This window comes from Bubalus kerabau, chromosome 23 (assembly GCF_029407905.1).
Source record: "Bubalus kerabau isolate K-KA32 ecotype Philippines breed swamp buffalo chromosome 23, PCC_UOA_SB_1v2, whole genome shotgun sequence".
NCBI lineage: Eukaryota > Metazoa > Chordata > Mammalia > Artiodactyla > Bovidae > Bubalus > Bubalus kerabau.
Window position 1 is genome coordinate 27,229,427 of NC_073646.1, and position 19,126 is coordinate 27,248,552.

The 19,126-nt window shown below is 53.7% G+C and overlaps 1 protein-coding gene across 2 annotated transcripts; it reads right to left on the minus strand.

The window, feature by feature from the left end:
• Positions 1–514: 514 nt before the first annotated feature.
• On the minus strand, positions 515–18,578 carry TAOK2 (TAO kinase 2). 2 transcript variants are annotated; one of them, XM_055562201.1, is made up of 19 exons: positions 17,981–18,571; positions 14,820–14,986; positions 14,566–14,637; positions 14,367–14,468; positions 13,612–13,657; positions 13,385–13,481; positions 13,130–13,243; positions 12,932–13,023; positions 10,781–10,874; positions 10,599–10,680; positions 9,656–9,823; positions 9,221–9,481; positions 8,926–9,087; positions 7,105–7,470; positions 6,815–7,018; positions 6,253–6,492; positions 2,953–3,165; positions 1,840–2,022; positions 515–1,758 (listed from the first exon to the last, which is right to left on the minus strand). In XM_055562201.1, exons 2-19 carry the CDS (start codon positions 14,949–14,951, stop codon positions 1,237–1,239), a joined length of 3,150 nt encoding a protein of 1,049 aa, XP_055418176.1. In that variant the 5' UTR covers positions 14,952–14,986; positions 17,981–18,571; the 3' UTR covers positions 515–1,236. The 2 variants fall into 2 exon arrangements, with proteins under 2 accessions (XP_055418176.1, XP_055418175.1); XM_055562200.1 differs by lacking the exons at positions 515–1,758; positions 1,840–2,022; positions 2,953–3,165 and having other exon boundaries at positions 4,339–6,492; positions 17,981–18,578.
• Positions 18,579–19,126: the final 548 nt, after the last annotated feature.

Consider the following 19,126-nt stretch of genomic DNA (forward strand, 5'->3'; position numbering starts at 1 on the left):
CGCCTTGCTGGGAGGAGGATCTGAATAACTGGCCTTAAGAAGAATGGGAAACAAGAATGAAAGGACTGGGGAACAGCTGTTGTTTATGTCTTTCTTCTCCCTCCTGGAAACAGCCACTTAGTTCATGGGCTGACTTTCAGTCTTTAAAGGGGTGGGTACAAGATCTAAACCTGACCAATTGGAGCACCCGAGGCATCTGGCTTCAGATCAAACCAATGGAGTCACTTCAGGACTGCTGGAATTCTTACTGTTGAGGTTGTTAGTAAGCTGTAAGCCTGGAGCTGCCAGGGGCTTGTGGGTGAGGTGAACTTTCTGAAAATCTGAAGCCAAAGCAAAGGGAAGCAGAGGTCCAGGGACTGATGGCTTCCTCTGAAGATCTAGATTCAGTCATGTCCAAAGTCAATGAAATCACTGAAATTTTTAGTTACACAGTCCAGTGAGTTCAAGTAACACTATCACCTGCCACCGAACATTCCTTCACACACATTAAGACAGAAAAGGTGAGAGTTCTGGGATCTGTCAGAATAACCAACAGTTTATTAAAAGCTTGCTGTAGGGCTCTGTGCCAGCCCCATAGCTGGGAGGGGCTCTCATGACTGCCCCCAGGCCCGGGAGCAGCCCCTTCCAAGGTTTTTATCTTGTTCACCTGCCCCAGCTCTGATCTCAATTAAAAAAAAAAAAAAGATAAAAGGACAAGACGGCACAGGACTTCAGACAGCAACGGGGGAATGGAGAGACCCAGGCATCCTGACCCCAAGACCCCATCCTGATCTCCTTTCAGGAAGGCCTTTTCCTCCCGTTCTTCCCTCCCAGGCCCCAGACCTGCTCTGCCACATCCCAAGTCTGGGGGCCTGGCGTCCCCAGTCCATGGCCCCATTCCAGGGGGTAGTATAGTTCTCTTTATATAATATATCTAGACCCACCCTTCCCCCTCCCCCAGGGGACTAGATAAATATTTGACACACATTATCTCCCTCCTTTCCCGAGGCCGTGATGGAGAGAAACCCTGGCACCATGGTGGGGAGGCAAGGGCTCCCGGCCAGCCTTGAGGCACCTATGCCCAAGCTGGCCTTGGGCCGCTGGCCAGCCCAAGAAGCTCATGAGATGAGGTCCGAGGGGAGGAGCTGGAGCCAACATCCTATCCCCCACCCTTGGGTGGACCTCAGGCTTACAGCCCTCCAGGATCAGGCTCCACCCACCCCTGCCTCATTCATCTGCTCATATCCACCTTGTACTTCAGGAATAGAAGTGGGAGGAACCATTGAGGATGTGGGAAGCGACACTGGTGCTGCGGCTCAGAGGCCCAGGCACTGCAGCAGCAGGCGGGCCCACACTGTCACTGCCACTGCCCCCTGAGGCTGCTCGCCGCAGGGGCTGGGGGCTGTTTCTTAGCAGCAACAGGGCTCCACCACGGGGTGTGCCGCTCTGTGCCGGAGGCCCCAGCCAGTTTGGGGGACCCGGGGGAGCCAAGAGAGCGGGCTGACGCCAGGCCGGGGGCGGCATGCCTGGTGGAGGAGGGCCATGGCTCCAGTGCGCCCCTGAACGGGGAACTGGCCGGGAGGGCCAGGCGGGGGCAGGGGGTGGAGCAGGATAGCCCTGGGCAGCAGCCTCAGCTGGGATGCCCCCCAGAGCCATACTGGAGAAGCCCAGCCTCATGCTCTCAGCATCGAAAGCCTCGATCTCACGGGCCTGCCGCTCAAGCAAACTCCGGATTCGCTCAGAGCGCCCTGTCTGCAGGGCCAGCAGCTCCTCTTCTACCTGGGGTACCCAGAAGAGAGGTTAGAGGGTCCAGGATGGGGGCTGCCCTCCCCAGCCCATCCTGGAGCCCAGCCCTCTCACCCGCTGCTCCAGCAGGGCCCGCCTCAGGGCTACTCTCTGCTCCAGCTCCCGCAGCTCCCGTTCATGCTGACTCTCTGTGCGGATCTTGATCTTGCTCTGGTAAGCATTGAGCAGCTCCAGCTCTTGTTGCAGCTGCTGCCGAAGGGCCTGGAACTCTGCTTCCTGGGTTTCATCAAGCCGCAGCTAGAGACCAGGAAGAACAAGTTTTAAGGGCCTCCTCTCCAACCCCCACAATCCTCCCCTGCCCCAGTAGGCCTGGGCCCTAAGGTTTCAAGAAGCAGCCAGTCTCAACATCTATCAGAATGAAGGTCATCATACCCTGTGACACAGCAATTACACTTCCAGGAATTTATCCCCCACGTATACTTGCACATGTGCTCGAAGATGTTCACTGAAGCGTTGTAATAGCAAAATACTGGAAACAACCTAAACATCCACCAATAAGGGATGGGTTAAATAAATCATGGTACATCTGTACCATGGGAAATCCTATGCTCTTAAAAAATGAGACATGTACTGACATGGAAAGATGTCCAAGAAATATTAGGTGGAAAAAGAAGTTAAGAGGACAGTTTGCAAAGTAATTCCATTTTGGTTCAAGTTTTTAATATAATTTCCAAATATGCATAGGAAAAAAATCTAATACAATTCATTTTTAACAATTACCTCTGAGAGGTGGGATTAGGTGAGGGCATGGCAAATGAATAAGGACACTTTCACTTTTTATACTGTGTTAAGTGGCCCATTCCTGTGTCATGTGATCGCTAACAGCAACCTTCAAAACCCTCCAACTGGCCTGAAGGCCACACTCATTTTGATTTGCTCCCTGTTCACACATTAAACTAACTCAGGCCCAGGAAAAAAGTACAGCCATTCTTTCCTTGGTGGTTCTCGGTGGAGTAGGCAGGCTGGCTTTGTCAAGACCTTAAGAAAATACTTAAAGAGAAATAATAAAACTGTTGCAGAGAATCCCAACAGTGGGAGAGTATCTGAGTTTCCCAAGAACAAAAAGCCCCTTCTCTCTCTATACTCCCCGCTTCCAGTGTTCACAGCTAAGCTGGAAATATAAAGGCCAACCTCCACCATGCTCCCTCCCTGGACCCCAGGCCTCACCGCCTGTGAGCTGAGCATCTCTGAGATGGACTGGTCGTACTGCTCGGCTAGGATTGCCAGCTTGCGGGTCTGTTCTTCCTTGAGCCGCTTAAGGAGGCTCTTGTGCTGAGCTTTGGGCGTGGTCTCCAGCAAATGGGCCCGCAGAGCCTTGTACTGCCGAGTCTGGATCTTACACGTCTCCTGGAACTGCTTCTTGATCTGCAGCTCCTTAGACTATGCAGTGGACGGACCAAAGGGAGATGGGGGCAGGGGGAGGAGGAGGAACAACCAGGGGAGAGGGGGAGAAGAAAGAGAGGAGGAGAGGAGACAGCAGCAGAGACAGGGAGAGGGAGAGAAACAGAAAACATGTTAGACAGAGGGGGCGGGGGAGCTGTATACAGACAGACACGGAGAGATGGGGTTGTGTGGAGAGAGATCAAGAAGATGCTCAATGGGCAAGAGACGCAAAGAGAACAAGAGAGCTTCCAAGAGCATATTCAGAGTTGGGTGGACAACTCACAAGAAACATCAGGAGAGTTCATGAAGAGGGAACTGAGAATCTTTCAAGTACTGAGTGCACACAAGAAGTTTTGACCATGCAGAGGAGGAAGAAAATATGACCTGTAGATAGATGCCTGTGAGCAGATACAGAATATACACGAGTGAGAAAACCAAGTCACTCAACACACCCATGGAAGACAGTAACAAAGCTGAGGAAAGAGAGGAAGCCCCAGGTTCATCACCTCAGGGTGGGAGGGAGGGAAGAAGGATAAACACCAAGCCAAGAAATGGGTAAGAAAGGGTGGCCCCATTTTGGGTCACACAAGGGAAAGGGGCAAAGGCGGTGGCCAGAAAGGGCCTGACAAGTTTAACAGGCCAGCAGCTGTCACCCTGACCAGACCTCCACATTCCAGCCCGGCCCTTGTGCACTCAGCTCCCACTCCAAGCCCACAACCAATCCCATTTCCATGGCCCCCACACTTTTGGGCCCCCAAACTCACCACCCCCTACTGGGGAGGGTTTGCAGTCCCATCCCCCAGCCCTGATGCCAGGAGAGAAACTCAGCTCCCAGACAGAAGGGAACCACACAGGGAGTGGATTGGGAGAAAAGGCAGTGAATGAGGACGAAAAGGACCCAGGACCTGAGCACTCTCTGGGAGGAATCCACATACAGGGGAACCGTGGGGCCAAGCAGCTCAACAGGGACCCAGCCCTGCCGAGGTGGTAGTGGTCATGGTGCAATGAAGCTATGAAGGTAGAAAAGATGAGGCTGAGGAGTGAAACGGGTTGAGATAACGCAGATGGGGTGAAAAGGTCATGGAACTGGGGGCCAAGGGTCCAGACTGGGGGCATACCGGGGAGGCTAGGCGGCAGGACAAAGCAGACAGAGGCAGCCTGGGCCAAAGGTACAGTTCCGCTCAGATATTTTATTTGTGTTTGTCTTTTTCTTTTTTTTTTTTTTGGTGGGGGAAAGGGGACAGGTTGGAAGGGAGACAGAAAAACAAAATCAAAGAGAGAAAAAAAAAAAAAAAAAAAAACATGACTCTTCCCACCCATTGCCACCCCTGGCCCCAGGCCTGAGTCGATGAGGGTGAGGATGAGCACACACACAGCGGGAGAACAGCAATAACTTAGGGTGGGGAGGAGCATCAGGAGAACACAAAGTATCATCTCCAGACTCCATGGCGGAGGAGGCTGCCTGTCTCGAGGCTGAAGGGCTGGGGGGTGAGGTGTGGGGTGTGGGGTGAATGGGAGGAGAGGCCAGGGAATGGAGAAACTTCACTGAGTAGTGGGAGATAAAGTGCTCAATGCTCTGGATTCAGGCTTGGGAGGAGCTGGAATTGGTCACCTCCAGGGAGGCAGGGCCCTGGACTGGCGGGCTCGGGATCTCCGCCCAGCGAGCATCCCTGGCGGTGGCTGGTGGGAGGCAGGAGGGCCCAGCTGGCGCTGGCTGCGTGGAAGCAGCCGGGGGATACGGCTGGGCCGCTCACCCCGAAGCAGGCCCCAACTGGCCAGTGTGTGGACAACCCAGGGGGGCAGGCAGGTGGCTAAACTTTGGCTGGCCCGGGCAAGGCGCCAGTTCCAGCCCTTGCACAGGGCCCAAAACCTGGCCAAAAGGGCTAGTGGGTGTCGGGCAGTGCGAGGATTACCCCTTCGGGGCCCAGGGACAGGAATACGGCTGCGGAAACCATCCTTGTTGGTCTTGGGGTACAGTGCAAATAGGCCCCGGTCCCCCACGGCTCCACAGCCCTGCAGGGCCCGGAAGACCATGGGTGATAGGCGCAGCAGAGCCCGCAACCAGAGTCGAGAGATGCCCCGGCGCATCCGGGGGCCCTGCTGTCGCACCCATTTGCCCCCTGCCGCCAGAGCTGCCAGAGGTAGAGCCAGGCCTGGCCAGGCGAGGAGCCAGGCAGCCCCAAGGCCCAGAGGGACGCCCAGGAGGCCTCGGCGCCAGCTCAGACTGAGGACAGCCCCCAGTGCGGTGCCCTGAGCCAGGAGTAGGAACAGACTGGGGGGCAGGTGCAGAGCTGTACAAAGAAGTAGGTAGGAGGCCCCCAGGCCCACCAGCCCCACCTCAAGGGCCAGCAGGGCTGCCTGCAGGCCGCCCCCACCCTGGGCCGCCAGCAATGGGAGCAGCAGCAGTAGTAGTAGGGGCAAGAGGCCCGAGGAGGACCCCACTGCAAAGGATAGTCCAGCCAGGAGGCCATGGGACAGGAGTCCAGGGAGCTGGCTAGTAGTGCCTGGCCTCAAATGCGTTGGAGGGGGTTCCGGGGGGATGTCTGGTGAGGGACAGCCATCTCCAGGATCCCTTGGGGTCCTAAATGGAGCCCCCTCCTCCTCTTCCTCTTCCTCCTCAGGGACTGGGGTCAGTGCCGGACCCTGGACCCAGTCAAGCTCAAAGTCCTCACCCAAGAGGCTGCCATCCTCCTTCCCCCACAACCTCCATTCCACCGATGCCTCCTGGCCCACAATGCTCCTCTCCTGGGGTGCTGGGGATGGCACTCTAAGCTCCTCTGTCTCCTCCTCAGGTAGCCCCCAAACCTCCTCATAAACCAAACTCTCGTGGTTTTGTGGACTGGGGCTAGCGGTTCCTGACTCTTCCCCCAGTATCCTCTGCTCCTCTGGCTCCAAGGCAGCCCCTTCCTTCCCCAGAATCCTCTCTGGAACTGCTTCCTCCTCCTCTCCCAGCATTCTTTGGTCCAGGACTGCCTCCTGGCCAGGTGAGCAGGGTTGCTCTTCTCTAGGGGTGCCTGTGTTAGGTGGTCCCACAGCCCCAGGAACGGGGAGTGGGAGGCCCGGGGGACGCTGGCCTGCACGTACTTTGAGGCTCTTGGGCTGCTGGCGAACCTGGGCCGCATGCTTCTGCCGCAACTCCTGCTCACGCCGCTTATTGTACTCCAGCTGGTTGCCCAGCTCCGTCTGGTGCTGCAGGCGGGTGAGCTCAGCCCGAGTGCGCTGCACGGCCTGCAGCTGCCGGAGCTCCAGCTCCCGCGTGGCCTCATGCTGCCGCAGAAGCAGCGCACACTCCAAGTCCTTCTGTGTCTGTTTCTTGTTCAAGTCCTGAGGCAAAAGGGAGGCAGGGGCCAGAAAGCAGTTAGGAAGCCTTGTGAGTGTCAAGAAAACGAGAGCCCCAGGACTTCTTGGCAAGGGAAGTGACGGTGGGGAGATGAGGGGTATGGGTGAAAGGGAAAAGGGTGCCAAGCTCCTGGCAGGTTGGGAACTCACTTGGGGTCTGGTGGGCACGAGAAGTCAGAGAGATGCTGAAAAGAAGCCAACCCACAACATGAATGAGGGCAGAGAGAAAAGATGGTCCCAAGTGAGGCAGATTAAACAGGGCAGGAGCCTGGGACCTGGGAGGCGACCAGGGGAGGGGGAGGCCTACCTCTCGCAGCAGGTCCTGGTCTAGGCTGTGGCGCGCCAGCAGCATCTTGCGCTTGTACTGGCGACACTGCAGCTCAAAGTACTGGCGCTGCCGCCGCAGCAACCCAGCCTCCTCCTCTGCCTGGCACTGCTGTAGCTGCTCCTTCTGCCGCAAAAGCCACTCAGCCTTCTCCCGCTTGGGGGTGCTGGGGTTCTCCTGGAGTTCCTAGGAAAGGGCAGTGGGAGAGCCAGGGGGTCAGGGCCTGCCTCACTCCCCTACCAACCCCACCCACAGCTGCGGCCCAAACCCACCTCCTTCAGCTGCTCCTTCCGCAGTTTGTAGGTTCGCTTCTGCGCCTCCAGCAGGGCAGCCAGCTCCTTCTTCTGCTGCCCAAGGATGTGCTGCTGGAACTTCCGCTCCTCAGCCTGAGCAGCTCGCGCCTCCTTCTCCCCGATGGCCTGGTGCCGCCGGGACAGCTTTTCGGCCTCAGCCCCAAAGCCAGCCCGCTGTGCCTCGAGCTCCCGCTGCAGCCGCGCACTGTGCTCCTCGCGCTCGCCCCTCAGCCGTGACTCCAACGCCAGCAGCTGCTTCTGGTGCTGGCGTCGCATCCGCTTATAGCCACTCAGCTGCTCCCGCAGGGCTGAGTCCTGCTCATGCTCCTGAATCTGGCGGCTGACCTGGGGAGGGAGAAAGGTGAGGAGTGGGGCGCAGCTCTGGCCCCGTATTAGTAACACACACGCGGTCTTCGTGCTGTGTGGGCGAGAACCTGAGTTTTAGATGCATGGGTTTAATTCTCATTTGGCACCTTCCTCACTCAACCTCTCTGAGCCTGCCACCTCCACTGGAGAATGGAGACATCATCTCCCTCATGGGTTGGTGTGACCGCATCAGACAAGAAAAGGGATTGAACACGGGGTCTTGCCTAAAAGTAGGGACAATTCAGATAGATTCAAAAGAGTAAAAGAATCAAGACAGACCTGGGCCCAGATCCCCAGTTCTGCCACTTTCTAACCATGTGACTTCAAGAAAGTTAATGCTGCTAAGCCTCAGTTCTGTTACAGGAGACAGTAACACCTCCTCATAGGGGGCTGTGGAGATTAAGTTTGCTACCTGTGTAATAGTATCTAGAATACTCTGAACTAGAAAGTGATTGTTCCTTCCCCTTCAGCAAACACTGAAGACCCTTTACAGCTCAGGTATGGAGGCAGAATACAGACCATAGGATGCTGGATGACAAGAACACTGGACCTGAATGCCCTCATCTTAAGTTTGAACTCAGATCCCATTGTTCAAAGGCTATGTCAATGGCCCCAAACTAGTTCAGATGGCCAAATCCCTAAAAGTCCCAGACCTTTCTCACGGTATCACAAAGCACCAAGCCTAAGAGGGTCTTTAGAGTTATCCTAGCAGAACAACCAGTCATAAGGAGAAGCTAAAAGAACATAACAGACCAACCAATGGCCTCCAAGAGGACTGTCAACACAGCTATACAAGAACGTAATCTAAAAGTCTACTAAAATTATAGACAAAAAACTGTATCTTATGAAAACATAGTTTTCCTATCAACTGAGGGAAAAAAACCCCCAAATGCCATGCCTTTATTTTAGGAGAGGACCAAGGTACTGGTTACAGAATTTGAGAACTACTAAAGGGAACCCTTCTGAGTCACAACTGTGTCATCTCTTAAATGGAATCATATCCTCACCCTCCCAGAAAAGTTGGAAGGATTAAATACAGGCAGGTGTGGGGGCCGGCAAGCCAATTATTGGTACAGGCAGATACCTATATACCATCTCTGTTCTCTAGGGGCACAGAATCCAGCAAACCTGTCACAATGCTGTTCAGGAGCACCAAAGCACAGGACACGAAGCACCTGGCTGGCCAGGAGCCTGGGAAGACACACCAGGAGATGATATTTAAGTCTAGTCACAAAGACAGGGTGAGAGTTGGGCAACATGACCAAAACAGTCTACTGAGAGAAGGGAGGCGAGAGGGGAGGATTTAGGTGAGACAGTCGAGGTAAGAAGGAAGTGACAGCAACAGAGTCTGCAATCTGGACTTAATCACACCCCACTGGGAGAAAGCCATTTCTGAACTTAGTAGTCTGGGGGACCTAGGATGGCTGTGCTCACCAGGGAGGCAGTACGGATGGTGGCAAAGTGGTCCCTGTTGCGGCAGTAGGCCCGTCGGCGGGCCGAAGAGGTGGCAGAGGTGGGAGCCGGGGCCGCAGGTGGCTGGAGAGGCCCTGGGGTCATCTCTGGCTGGTAGGGGTCATCATAGAGGTTATCAGAGCCCTAGAGGAAGAGAAGGTGGAAGGAATGCCCGAGTCTCAGAGGTCAGAGGGTCCAGAGAGAGTTCCCTGAAAACCCCGTCAGACCTGGAGCACGGCCCTGTGGCTGTCAAGCCTACTCAGGCACAGCTGCATACCGGCAGCCGGTGGATGATGGAGCTGTGGGAGGTGACTGTGTGCTCCCCCTCCTGCATCATGGCCATCTCCCGGGCTTCAGGACCTTCTTCCTCCTCCTCCTCCTCTTCCTCCTCCTCTTCCTCCTCCTCATTATCAGAGGCATCTGCCAGGCTGTTGACTGAGCTGCTCTGGCTGGAGGCGCTGATGGACATGCTGGGCACTGAATGGCTACTCTCTAGACTGGTCAGCGTCCCGGCCCGGTGCATGTAGGGCTCTGCCTCCTGTGGACAGGACGTGGGCTGTTGGGCAGGGAAGGCGAAGGGCAAGGCAAGCGCACGTGGAAGTAGCACACGGAGACAGAGAGTATGAAGAGGGGTGGGGGAGCAGCACCAAGCAGCTGCTCGGAGGCAAGTACAACACGGTGGTGAAGATGGTGGCAGGGCACCCTGGGTCACCTCCTCCTCCTCTGGGGCCTCCGCGCCAGGGCCATTGGGCGCCTCCTGGAACAGGATCTTCTTCATCTTGCGGTACTGCAGGTTGTCCAGCTCCCGAACAGCATCCTTGGTCCTCTGGATGAGGTCCATGATGACTGTGGGTGGCCGCTCACGGAGCACAAAGCGGTGCTGGGGGAAGAGAACACTGAGACCTGCTGCCAAGCACCCCCGTACCCCAACATCCCATGGATCCTGGCATTCCCTCTGGCCCGAGGCACTCCCCTGGGGCCTGTGCCCACCATAGCCTGATGCTGGCCTTGTCCCAAGCCCTCCTCCCACATTAATTTTAAACACCCAGTCTCTACTCCCCAGACACTCTTGTTCCTCCAGGCACGGCTGACAGGCAAGAATAGCCAGAGATCTGGATTCTAGTCCAGGTCTTCAAAGTGCTCTGTGCCCCTGGAGATGTCATGAGGCCTCTCTGGGCCTCACAAGGCATCCCACAGTTATAAAATAAGTGGATCAAACTAGACAGTTCCCAACTAGGGGTCCCAGGGCCCCCATAGATCTCTGAAGGAATGTGGGCCCCTCTACTTTTGGTAACTTGAAAAACACCTAGGGAAATCATACATTTACCCATGACAAGGTTACATAGGCTTTTGGCTTGAATTACATTAAGATCAGTGTGGCAACTCTGGTTATCGCATGCTGACCAGAAGCTCTGACTTGCAATTATATGTCTTGGATTAATGGAAGATGTGAAAACAAACTATTACTTGATAAAGGCAGTCTCCTAGACAAACTCTTGCAAAACAGAGTCCACTGGGCACTGGGGATGGGTATGGGAATTCATAAATGAAGTTCTTGGTAGAGGAAGAATCAGGAATCACTACTTTCACTGAGGGGTTTCTGTGATTCCAACAAACTTCAATTCTAGGAGAATACTAGGTCAGTGAGCCCTCACCTTCAGAAGAACCTCTGAGGTTGGTCTGTCTTGAGGGATTTTCTGAAGGCAGGAGTCGACAAAATTCCGGAAGTACTCAGACCTAGAAGTCACAGGAGGGTAAGGGTGGGGTAAAGAGGACATGAGTCAGGCAGCCTTACCCCTACGGCCTAACCCCTGGGCCCAGAAACCCCAGTCCTCACCAGTGTCCTGACTGGAGCACGGGGGACTCGTTCTGTGCAATGTGGTATAAGGCACTCATCGCATTCATGTTAAACAGCGGTGGTTTCCGTTCCGCTACAGAGAAAGGTCAAGGGGGAGAAGGTGAGAGCTGGAAGGTGGGCAGAGGAGACTGAAATTGAAATCAGAAGACTCTGGTCCACCCCCCGCTCCCCGACCCTAAGCAATTCCCATAACCTCAATCAATTCCTTCCTCTCTAAGAGGCAATATCCAGCCTTTCTGCTGCACGTGGGTAGAACAGGGATCAGAGAAAACAACACACGCAAAAGCACCAACAAAGGCAGAGGGAAGCACATTCATTTGCCAGCCCAGTTAATATTTACCAGGTGCCCAATGAGAGCAAAAAACTTGCTTAGGTACTGAAAAAGATAAACAGACAGGCCTTGTCTTCAAGGAATCTCCAGTCTAACAGAGAAGGTTAAATGAGACTGAACAAATAACATCAAGTTCAAAGTGCTAATAACTGGCCTAAGAACAAAACAGTAAATGGCTGGGAAGCCAGGCCTTCAAGTTGGTCCACTTGCAGCGGTTTCAGGGAAGCTTGTTTGGAAAAACGAATAATGGAGGTAGGCTTTAGTTCAGAAGTTGCAAGCCAGAAGCCCCTTGTGGCCCAGACAAATGTTTTGTATTGTTTTGGTTTGGGCCTCGACAATGATTTTTAAATTCTGACACTAGCAACGAAATAACCTAAATTTCCAGTTTCTTTTTAAAAAAATTAGATCTGGTGAAATGAAGCCTACATTCCTGCATAACAATGGGCTGGAGCTAAACAATAGCTGCCTGTTCTCCTGGGAACAGCAACCTCCAGTTTGCCTTAGTCTCCTCCATACTGCTTCTCTGACACCAACTGAGTATCAGTTGCCATTTACAGTCAAGATTGATGTTTTCTGTCTATAATAGAGAAATAGTTTTTTTGTGCACATTTCTGTACCAAAAATTAACAATAAAATGGATAGCTCTAGATTTTTCTTATACTGGCGTTTCACATACTTCCATTGCCTACTATCTGTTCATGGCCTTAAACAGTACATGTGTAGACAGAGGGAAAGGCCAAGTCCAAATCTCCAACATCAGGCCAAGGACACGGTACAAAGGTAATTAAGAGGAAATATTCATAGCACACTTAGAGGTGGAGCTTGTAAAGGGGAAAGCCAGCCTTTAGGAAGCAAGAGCCTTAAGCTTGGTGTAAGTAAGAACGGGGATGGCTTCAGTCTTGAAGGCAACAGGGAGGCTCTGAGGAGGAGAGAAAACAACAGGACATCTCTGATGTAAAAGAGAATGGAAGGAAGAAGAGACTGGCAGTGGGAAAGATCATGACAGGAAGTTGTTGGTAATAGTAACTAAAAGCATCTCTTTCTTGGGCACCTATTTTGTGCCTGAACTTGTGTGTGTGTGGCAGGGGGGGCGGGGCGCTTACAAACATTTTCTCCCTAAAACAGTTGTTGCAATAGCATTGGCTGGCAGAAAAGAGAACCTCGACATGGCTTCAAGACCTCATGAACTCACTGAACCAAACTCTTTGGCCTTATCACTCACTGCTTTTTGCTACTAACTAAAGCTAGTCTTAGTTCCCCAGGCCTGCTCCTCCTTCTCTGTCTGTAATGCTTTTCTCTACAAGCCTTCCAACAGTTACCTATTATTTGTTGTGTGGTTCTGTTTAGACATCTCTGCTACAAGAAGACCTTCTTCAGCCCCTAACTAGGTCAAGTCCCTTGTTTTCTGATTGTACTGTTACTATATCATTTCCATTCAGCTTTTTTCACATAGAGAGAAAAAATGCCTACTTACCCCACTTGAATTTAAATTCCAAGAAAGCAGGAACCTCATTCACTGCTCTACCCTCAAAACCTACTAGCACAGTGCATGGCACACAGTGGGCACTCAAAAAAAAGATTTAGAACTAGAGTAGTGGACAGAAAAAGATGAATGCTATGAAATCTTCTGGCCTAAGAAATGGCAGGGTTTGACAGCTGCTTGTACTGGGAATCAAGGGTCCTCAAAATGGACAGGTGCCTGGAAGCCTCAGAGGATGGGACAGTGTAGGGATAAAGTAAGAAAAAGAGAAAGGAATGGAGAGAAGAGGGTAAAGGAGCAGAGAGACAAATATCCTTACCCAGCTCGATGCAGGTTATGCCTAAGGACCAGACATCCACCTTGCCATCGTACTGCCCCTCATCCATCGCCAGGATCACTTCTGGAGCCATCCTGGGAGAATGGTCAGGAGAGAGAGGCTAATCACCCGCCCAGACCCTGCCAACTCCTGCTCCCAACATCCCGGGAGCTCTCTCCATTCACCACCACTCCCACTCACCAGTACGGGGTGCCCACGAAGGAGTTGGCAGGTGCCATGATGGATGCAGAGCCGAAGTCCCCCAGTTTCACCAAGCCTGGCTCTGACAGCAGGATGTTTCCAGCCTTCACATCCCTGCCGAAGGCAAAGCACAGGGGTAAGACATGCATCTCAGGAAGGCTGGGCAGGGGCTTTGGCCAAGAAGACTACAGCCCAGCACAAGGAGGGGTGGTACACAGAACACCAGCTCCCTCCCAGCCATCACGCTGCTTGTACCTATGGATCATGTTGTGGGAGTGCAGATAAGCCAGGCCCTGAAGGGCCCCGTGGGTCACAGCTGCAATCTCGACCTCCTGAAGGGGCTTCTTGTGCACTGGGGAGTAAGGGAAAACCATCAAATGAGGGAGTCCAGGGTGGGGCTGGAACTACTTCCCCTTTACCCATCCCCTACAGCTTCTCTGCTCTTCTCCCTTCTCCCACTTGTTGGCCAAAGAATCACTTACCTTCCAGAAGGTCAGAAGCTGAACCCAGGCAATACTCCATCACCAGCTATAGAAGGGTCAAGGGTCAGAGATCAGCAGACGTGGCCACCCCTGGCCTAGCTCACTCGGGGAGAGATCCAAAACAGAGGGCTTCCTTGCCTAGCCACTACTCAAGCAACGCCCCCCAGGGTAATAACAGGGAGAAAGGACAACCGAGAAAACAAAAAGGTGGGGGAAGTCCCTGGAGTTAGGACCTTGACTTCACTGGTGGCTCAGACAGTAAAGCATCTGTCTACAATGCGGGAGACCTGGGTTCAAGCCCTGGGTTGGGAAGATCCCCTGGAGAAGGAAATGGCAATCCACTCCAGTACTACTGCCTGGAAAATCCCATGGACAGAGGAGCCTGGTAGGCTACAGTCTGTGGGGTCGCAAAAAGTCGGAGATGACTGAGCAACTTCACTTTCCTTTCCTTTAGAAAGAGCCTAAGACGTCACTACCACCAGCAGCTGAATCCTATCATTCAATCTCCTGCTCCTCCAGCCCATGCGCCCCACTTCAACTGCTAACAGGCTACATCACTCTTCAGCCTCTCCTTCTGGATGAACAATATGACTTATGAGTTTGTTTGAGGACTAAAAAGGTTGGGAGAAATTTTCTCCCTCCCAAGATCTGCATGACAACACCCTGAACAGGGCCCACCTCAGAGACTAGACCAGGATAAGGACAGGCCTGAGTACTGGCAAAGATGATGAGGGCAGAGTCGGGGGCTAGCTCACCCAAGCTGTGTGCTCCCTCAGGTAACAGCCCCGGTACTGAATGGTATTGGGATGCCGAAGCTTCTGTAGGAACCGCACCTCCTTGATGATGTCCTGCCATTTCTGAGAGAAGGTAAGAAAGGGGAGAAGAGGTTTACTTAGCCTGTATCTTAAGACTGGGGTCCTCGGCATCCTACCCAGTCTGTCAAGCTCAACCTACCTCATTTGACTGCTTTCCACTGTAGGACATCTTCTTGATGGCCACCACCTCACTATTCCGGACATCCCGGGCCTGAGGACCAGACCAGAAGGTAGTGAAGGTCCCCAGAAAGCATTAGGCAGCAAGAAGACTTGCTGGCCCAGTAGGAGAGGGCAGGAAAGACTGGTGTGGTGGAGGAGAGGAGCATACAGGGCTGTTTGGAGGTCCACAGTGGGGAGACAGTCCCTACCCCACCCTCCCAAGCTTTAACTCACAAAGTACACAGCTCCAAAGCTGCCATGGCCAATCTCACGGAGGTCAGAAAAGAGCTTTTCTGGGTCATCCTTGAAGAAAAGCTCAGCCACATCGGGGTCCTTCAGGCTCCCGGCCCGGCCCCCAGCTGGCATGGTGGCCCCTGGGGGCCCTGAGAGTGGGGCTTGACCTGGCGAAGAGAAGGGACCCTTAGAACAAAGACCAGGGCCTCAAAGAGAGAAAGGAGCCAGCCCCTCAAGTTTCTGCTTTCTCCCCTAGTTCTGACGAGGGGGAGGCACTACTAAGGAAGGGCAGGGGGAGATTAGGAACAACATCAAAGCTCCAAAAAAAAAAAATAATGAAGTTGCCCTGGCAACCAGAGTACGGGGGGCTGGGTCCCTGGAGTCCCTAAAACTGCAGGAAGACTGGGAGTTCAGCATCCTCATCAACACTCTCAGCCCTCAACAAGTTTCATTTCCCCATAACCCATAAATCTCCCCTCAAGAATAAAGATTCTGCCTCCCAGCTAGAGCCCCATGTCCCCAAGTGTCCTGTCCCACAAGTCCCATGCCCCAAATATTTCCAGGCAGCTTCCCATTCCCCTTGGCGTGGAGGCCCCCTCCTCCCTCAACCTCTCACACCCTGGAAGAGAGCAGGAAACAGCCAGGCCGGAGGCAGTGGAAATCCGGCCATTGTTACAAGTGGGTACTGGCCCAGAGGGGCCAGGAGGCTCGCTCTCAAAAAGGGCCAGGGATGCTGTGGCAGGCAGGAGATCCAGAATGGGAGGACAGAGAGAAATGGCATCTGGCTCTGTGGGCTTGCAATCTGGGCTGCCTTACTTGTCCAGTCCGATGGCATACCCATCACACACGTACAGGACATTGGCGGCACAAAGAACATGTACTGAGCATGTGTAGTAAGCACCTTCTGTGCATTATCTCATTCAATCCTCACCACAACCCTATGAGGTGTTACTATTACCCCTATCTACTTTAACAGCCCTATACAAGAAGACGGGAAGGATTGTTATCACCATTTCACAGATGAGATCGCTGAGGCATAGAAAGGAAAGACTTCTCCAAGGCCAGCGAACAGGCTCTTCTCTCCAGTCAGGTCTGTGTACTCATTTACTCTCTCAAAAACTCACGCCAAGCTCGGTTCCCTCCTGCAGAAAGCCTCCCCTGACCACCTCAGCTCTTGGGGAGAGCTTCTAGAGCCCACAGTCAGAAAAATATTGAAAACTCCAGCAATACATCAGTCAAGACCCCCCACCCCCCAGGGGATTCCAGGCTAGGCGCCCGGATAAGCACTTGTTGGAATTTAGGTACAAAGGAGTTTTCAGTGGCACTGGACTCCCAGGGCAGAGTTCTAGCTCCTTAAAAGCACCTAACAATTTAACATGTAATTATATTCTGTTGTGCATTGTTTCCTGTTGTGTTGTTAATTTTGTCTCCTCAGCCCAACTGGAAGCTGGAGGGCAAGAAGTAAGCCCCACTCTCTGGTGGGCCCCCAGGGTGCAGAGGGCTCAGAATAGCCTGGGAGATTGATTGACTGCCCTCAGCCCAGCCCCAAGCAGCTCCCAGGCCCTGTTCTCCATTCTCCTGCCAGCAACCCTGCCAAGCACCCCTCACCCCCACCACACACCCACACACAAAGGCAGGTGCTCACAACTTGACAAAGAAATCTTCTTGACCTCTTTACCAGCACCCAGCCAAGAATGCCAACCGAGGACCCCAGGTCACATATAAGAAATGCCAGCAAACACCACAAGGGGCCTCTTCCTCAAATTACAAACATCTGAGTGATTACCAAGGTTTGTGCTAAATCATAACTACCTTCTAAAATGGACAATGTTACCTCCATGCTATAGACGAGGAAACCCAAGCCTGTCGACCCTAAGCTACACTACCAATGCATTTCATCCACAGTGGACAGCAACAGGGCTTTGAGTAAGTTCCTTAACACTTGGTCTTCTCTTCAGTAAAATGGATTACCGTGTGGAACTGTTGTGAAATTTTAAATGAGATCTCATACTTAGAAAAATTATGCAGACACTCAGCATATGGATTTTTCCTTCCCTGCCTCCAGAGTCATCACCACAAGGCTTAAATACTTTGGGGATCATTCTACCCCCTGGCAGCTTGGCTTTAACTGTTAAGAGACATCACTATCATTTGTCGGAAGACACAGCCCTCTTAGGAACCCAGGCCAAAGACGGGGATCAGGGTAAAGATGAAGGTCACAGTAGAGACAGAAATCCATGCGGCAGAAGGCAGGAGCCAGAGTCTCCCATCAGGATAGGTTCTGAGAAGAGCCCTCCTAAAAAGGAAACTCTCCTCCCTCCCATTCTTCAATCTCACCCCAACCCATTCTACTCTGGACCCCTGGCTAAATCTAGGAATGGAAGAAGAAAGATGACAAGAGACAGGTATGGAGCATGGGCAAGACTTGATCAAGGACCTGAGTTCAAATCCTGAGTCTGCCACTGTGTGACCTTGGGCAACCTCTCTGGGCCTCAATATACTCAACTGTAAAATGGGAAGACAGCAATAAAACAGCCCCCCACCACATGAATGGGATGAGAGATCACATGAGAGAATGGACCTAAAAAGCACTTTGTAAACGATAAATCTTACGACAAAGGAGATTACTTATACCATCACAGCAAGAGGTTGGAACGTAACAATAGGTGAGGGGAAATACTGCCAAGAACCCCCAAACACAAATGTACACATACACTTCCTTGAAAGGACAAGAAACCCATCCGGACCAAGCCTCAAGAACAGATAAGCAGACCCACCACGGGGAGCAGAGGTCTGGGAATTAACACCCCAAAGGAAAGAGAGTTACAATCATGAAGGAGTAGCTGTGAGGGGCAAAGTGAACAGGGAGATGACCAGAAGGGTGCAAACCCATCTGATTAGCTCAAGGACTGTAGGGCGTGACCCCGGGTGACATGACAGACCCTGTCATCTGAGGTCCCCCAACAACTAGATATAAGGAGGGGAAGAGAAAGGGGAAGAAGGTGGCAGCAGAAGCCAAGACTAGCCAGAGGCTGACCACTGGCTCAGCTGGCTTCCCCATCCTGAGGAGAGAGTCTACCCAGGCCCAGCTTCCCAGGAAGAAGCACCCTTTCTTCTCAATCTAGACACAGGGACCCGCGCCCCTGCACCCCGTGTCTCACCTGGTAGGGGTCACTGTGGTGCCCCAGCGCTTCCGCTTCCTCCTGGGGTCCTCCAGCGGCTCTGCCAAGCAGGGAGAGGGGCAAGGAGACCTTTCCCCTCGCCACCTCTTCCTCGCCTTTCGCTCTTCCTGAGGGGCGGGCCCGGGAAGCCTCCCCTGGAGGGGAGGGGGTGACAACCTGATCTGACCTCGCGGTCCAGTCCTCCTCCTCGAGGGCGACAGTTGCTGAATCCCGGATTTCTGATTGTGGGGTCTGAACCCCAGATATGTGAACGGGGGGAGGCTGAATCTGATATTTGAATTCGTGGGGAATGACCCCTGGACACTGGTGCGCACGGGGTCCTGAACCCCAGATTTTTGAAATCCTATGAAACAGAGCCCCAGGTTTAGAGAGGTTGGGACCCGAGTCCCGGATATCTGGAATCTCAGGGGCTGATACCCGGATATCTGAGAAGGTGGGGTCAAGCCCGGAAATTCGGGACCAGGGGACTGAGCCCCAGGTCTTCGGCCACCGACAGGGGGCCTACCCGAGGACGTCCGACCGCACGGCCCCTCTCACGCCGGGGTCCGAGGGTGACAGCCCCCACTCCCGCCCCAGCCCCCTCCCTTTCCCCTTCTCTCTCCCGAGGATAGCTGAAAGATTGTAGCGAAGGGCGGTCCCCGTGCTCTCTCTCCCTCTCCTCTTCTCAGTCTCAGCCTCTCTCCGCACCACAGCCCTGGTCTCGTCCCGGTCTCCCTCTCCCTCTTCCTCCCAATTCCAAGATGGAGACCGGGCGGGAGCGCGCAAGCGCGGTAAGGACGCCGGGCCAAGGGGGGCGGGGCCCCAAAGGAAACAGCCCCGCCCCTCGCCCCTTACCGCTGCTGCCAGAGAGCTGGGCAGCAGCCCAGCCAGAGTGCGCGCGCGCCCCGCCACGCGGACCCTGGGTGGGAAGAGGCGGGGAGGGTTAGTCTTAGAGAGGGAGGAGACCAGCGCGCTGTCCGACAACTGGTGGTGGAAAGAGATGCGGCGCATGCGTTCGCCCCGCCTTTGCGCGGAGCCCGAGCTTGTTGCTAGGGGAAGCTTTGAGGGGGCGCGGGTGGAAGGAAATGAGAAGCCGTGATCTGCGCCTGCGTGCAGGGTAGAGGTTGGGAGGGGTAAGGGAAGACT

Coding starts and splice junctions, on each gene's coding strand:
- TAOK2 (XM_055562200.1), bottom strand. CDS start 14,951: ATGCCAGCTGGGGGCCGGGCCGGGAGCCTGAAGGACCCCGATGTGGCT. Junction 7,471..8,925: donor CCATCCGTACTGCCTCCCTG/GTGAGCACAGCC, acceptor CTCCCTCCCCAG/GTCAGCCGCCAGATTCAGGA. Junction 7,019..7,104: donor GGAAGGAGCAGCTGAAGGAG/GTGGGTTTGGGC, acceptor GCCCTTTCCTAG/GAACTCCAGGAGAACCCCAG.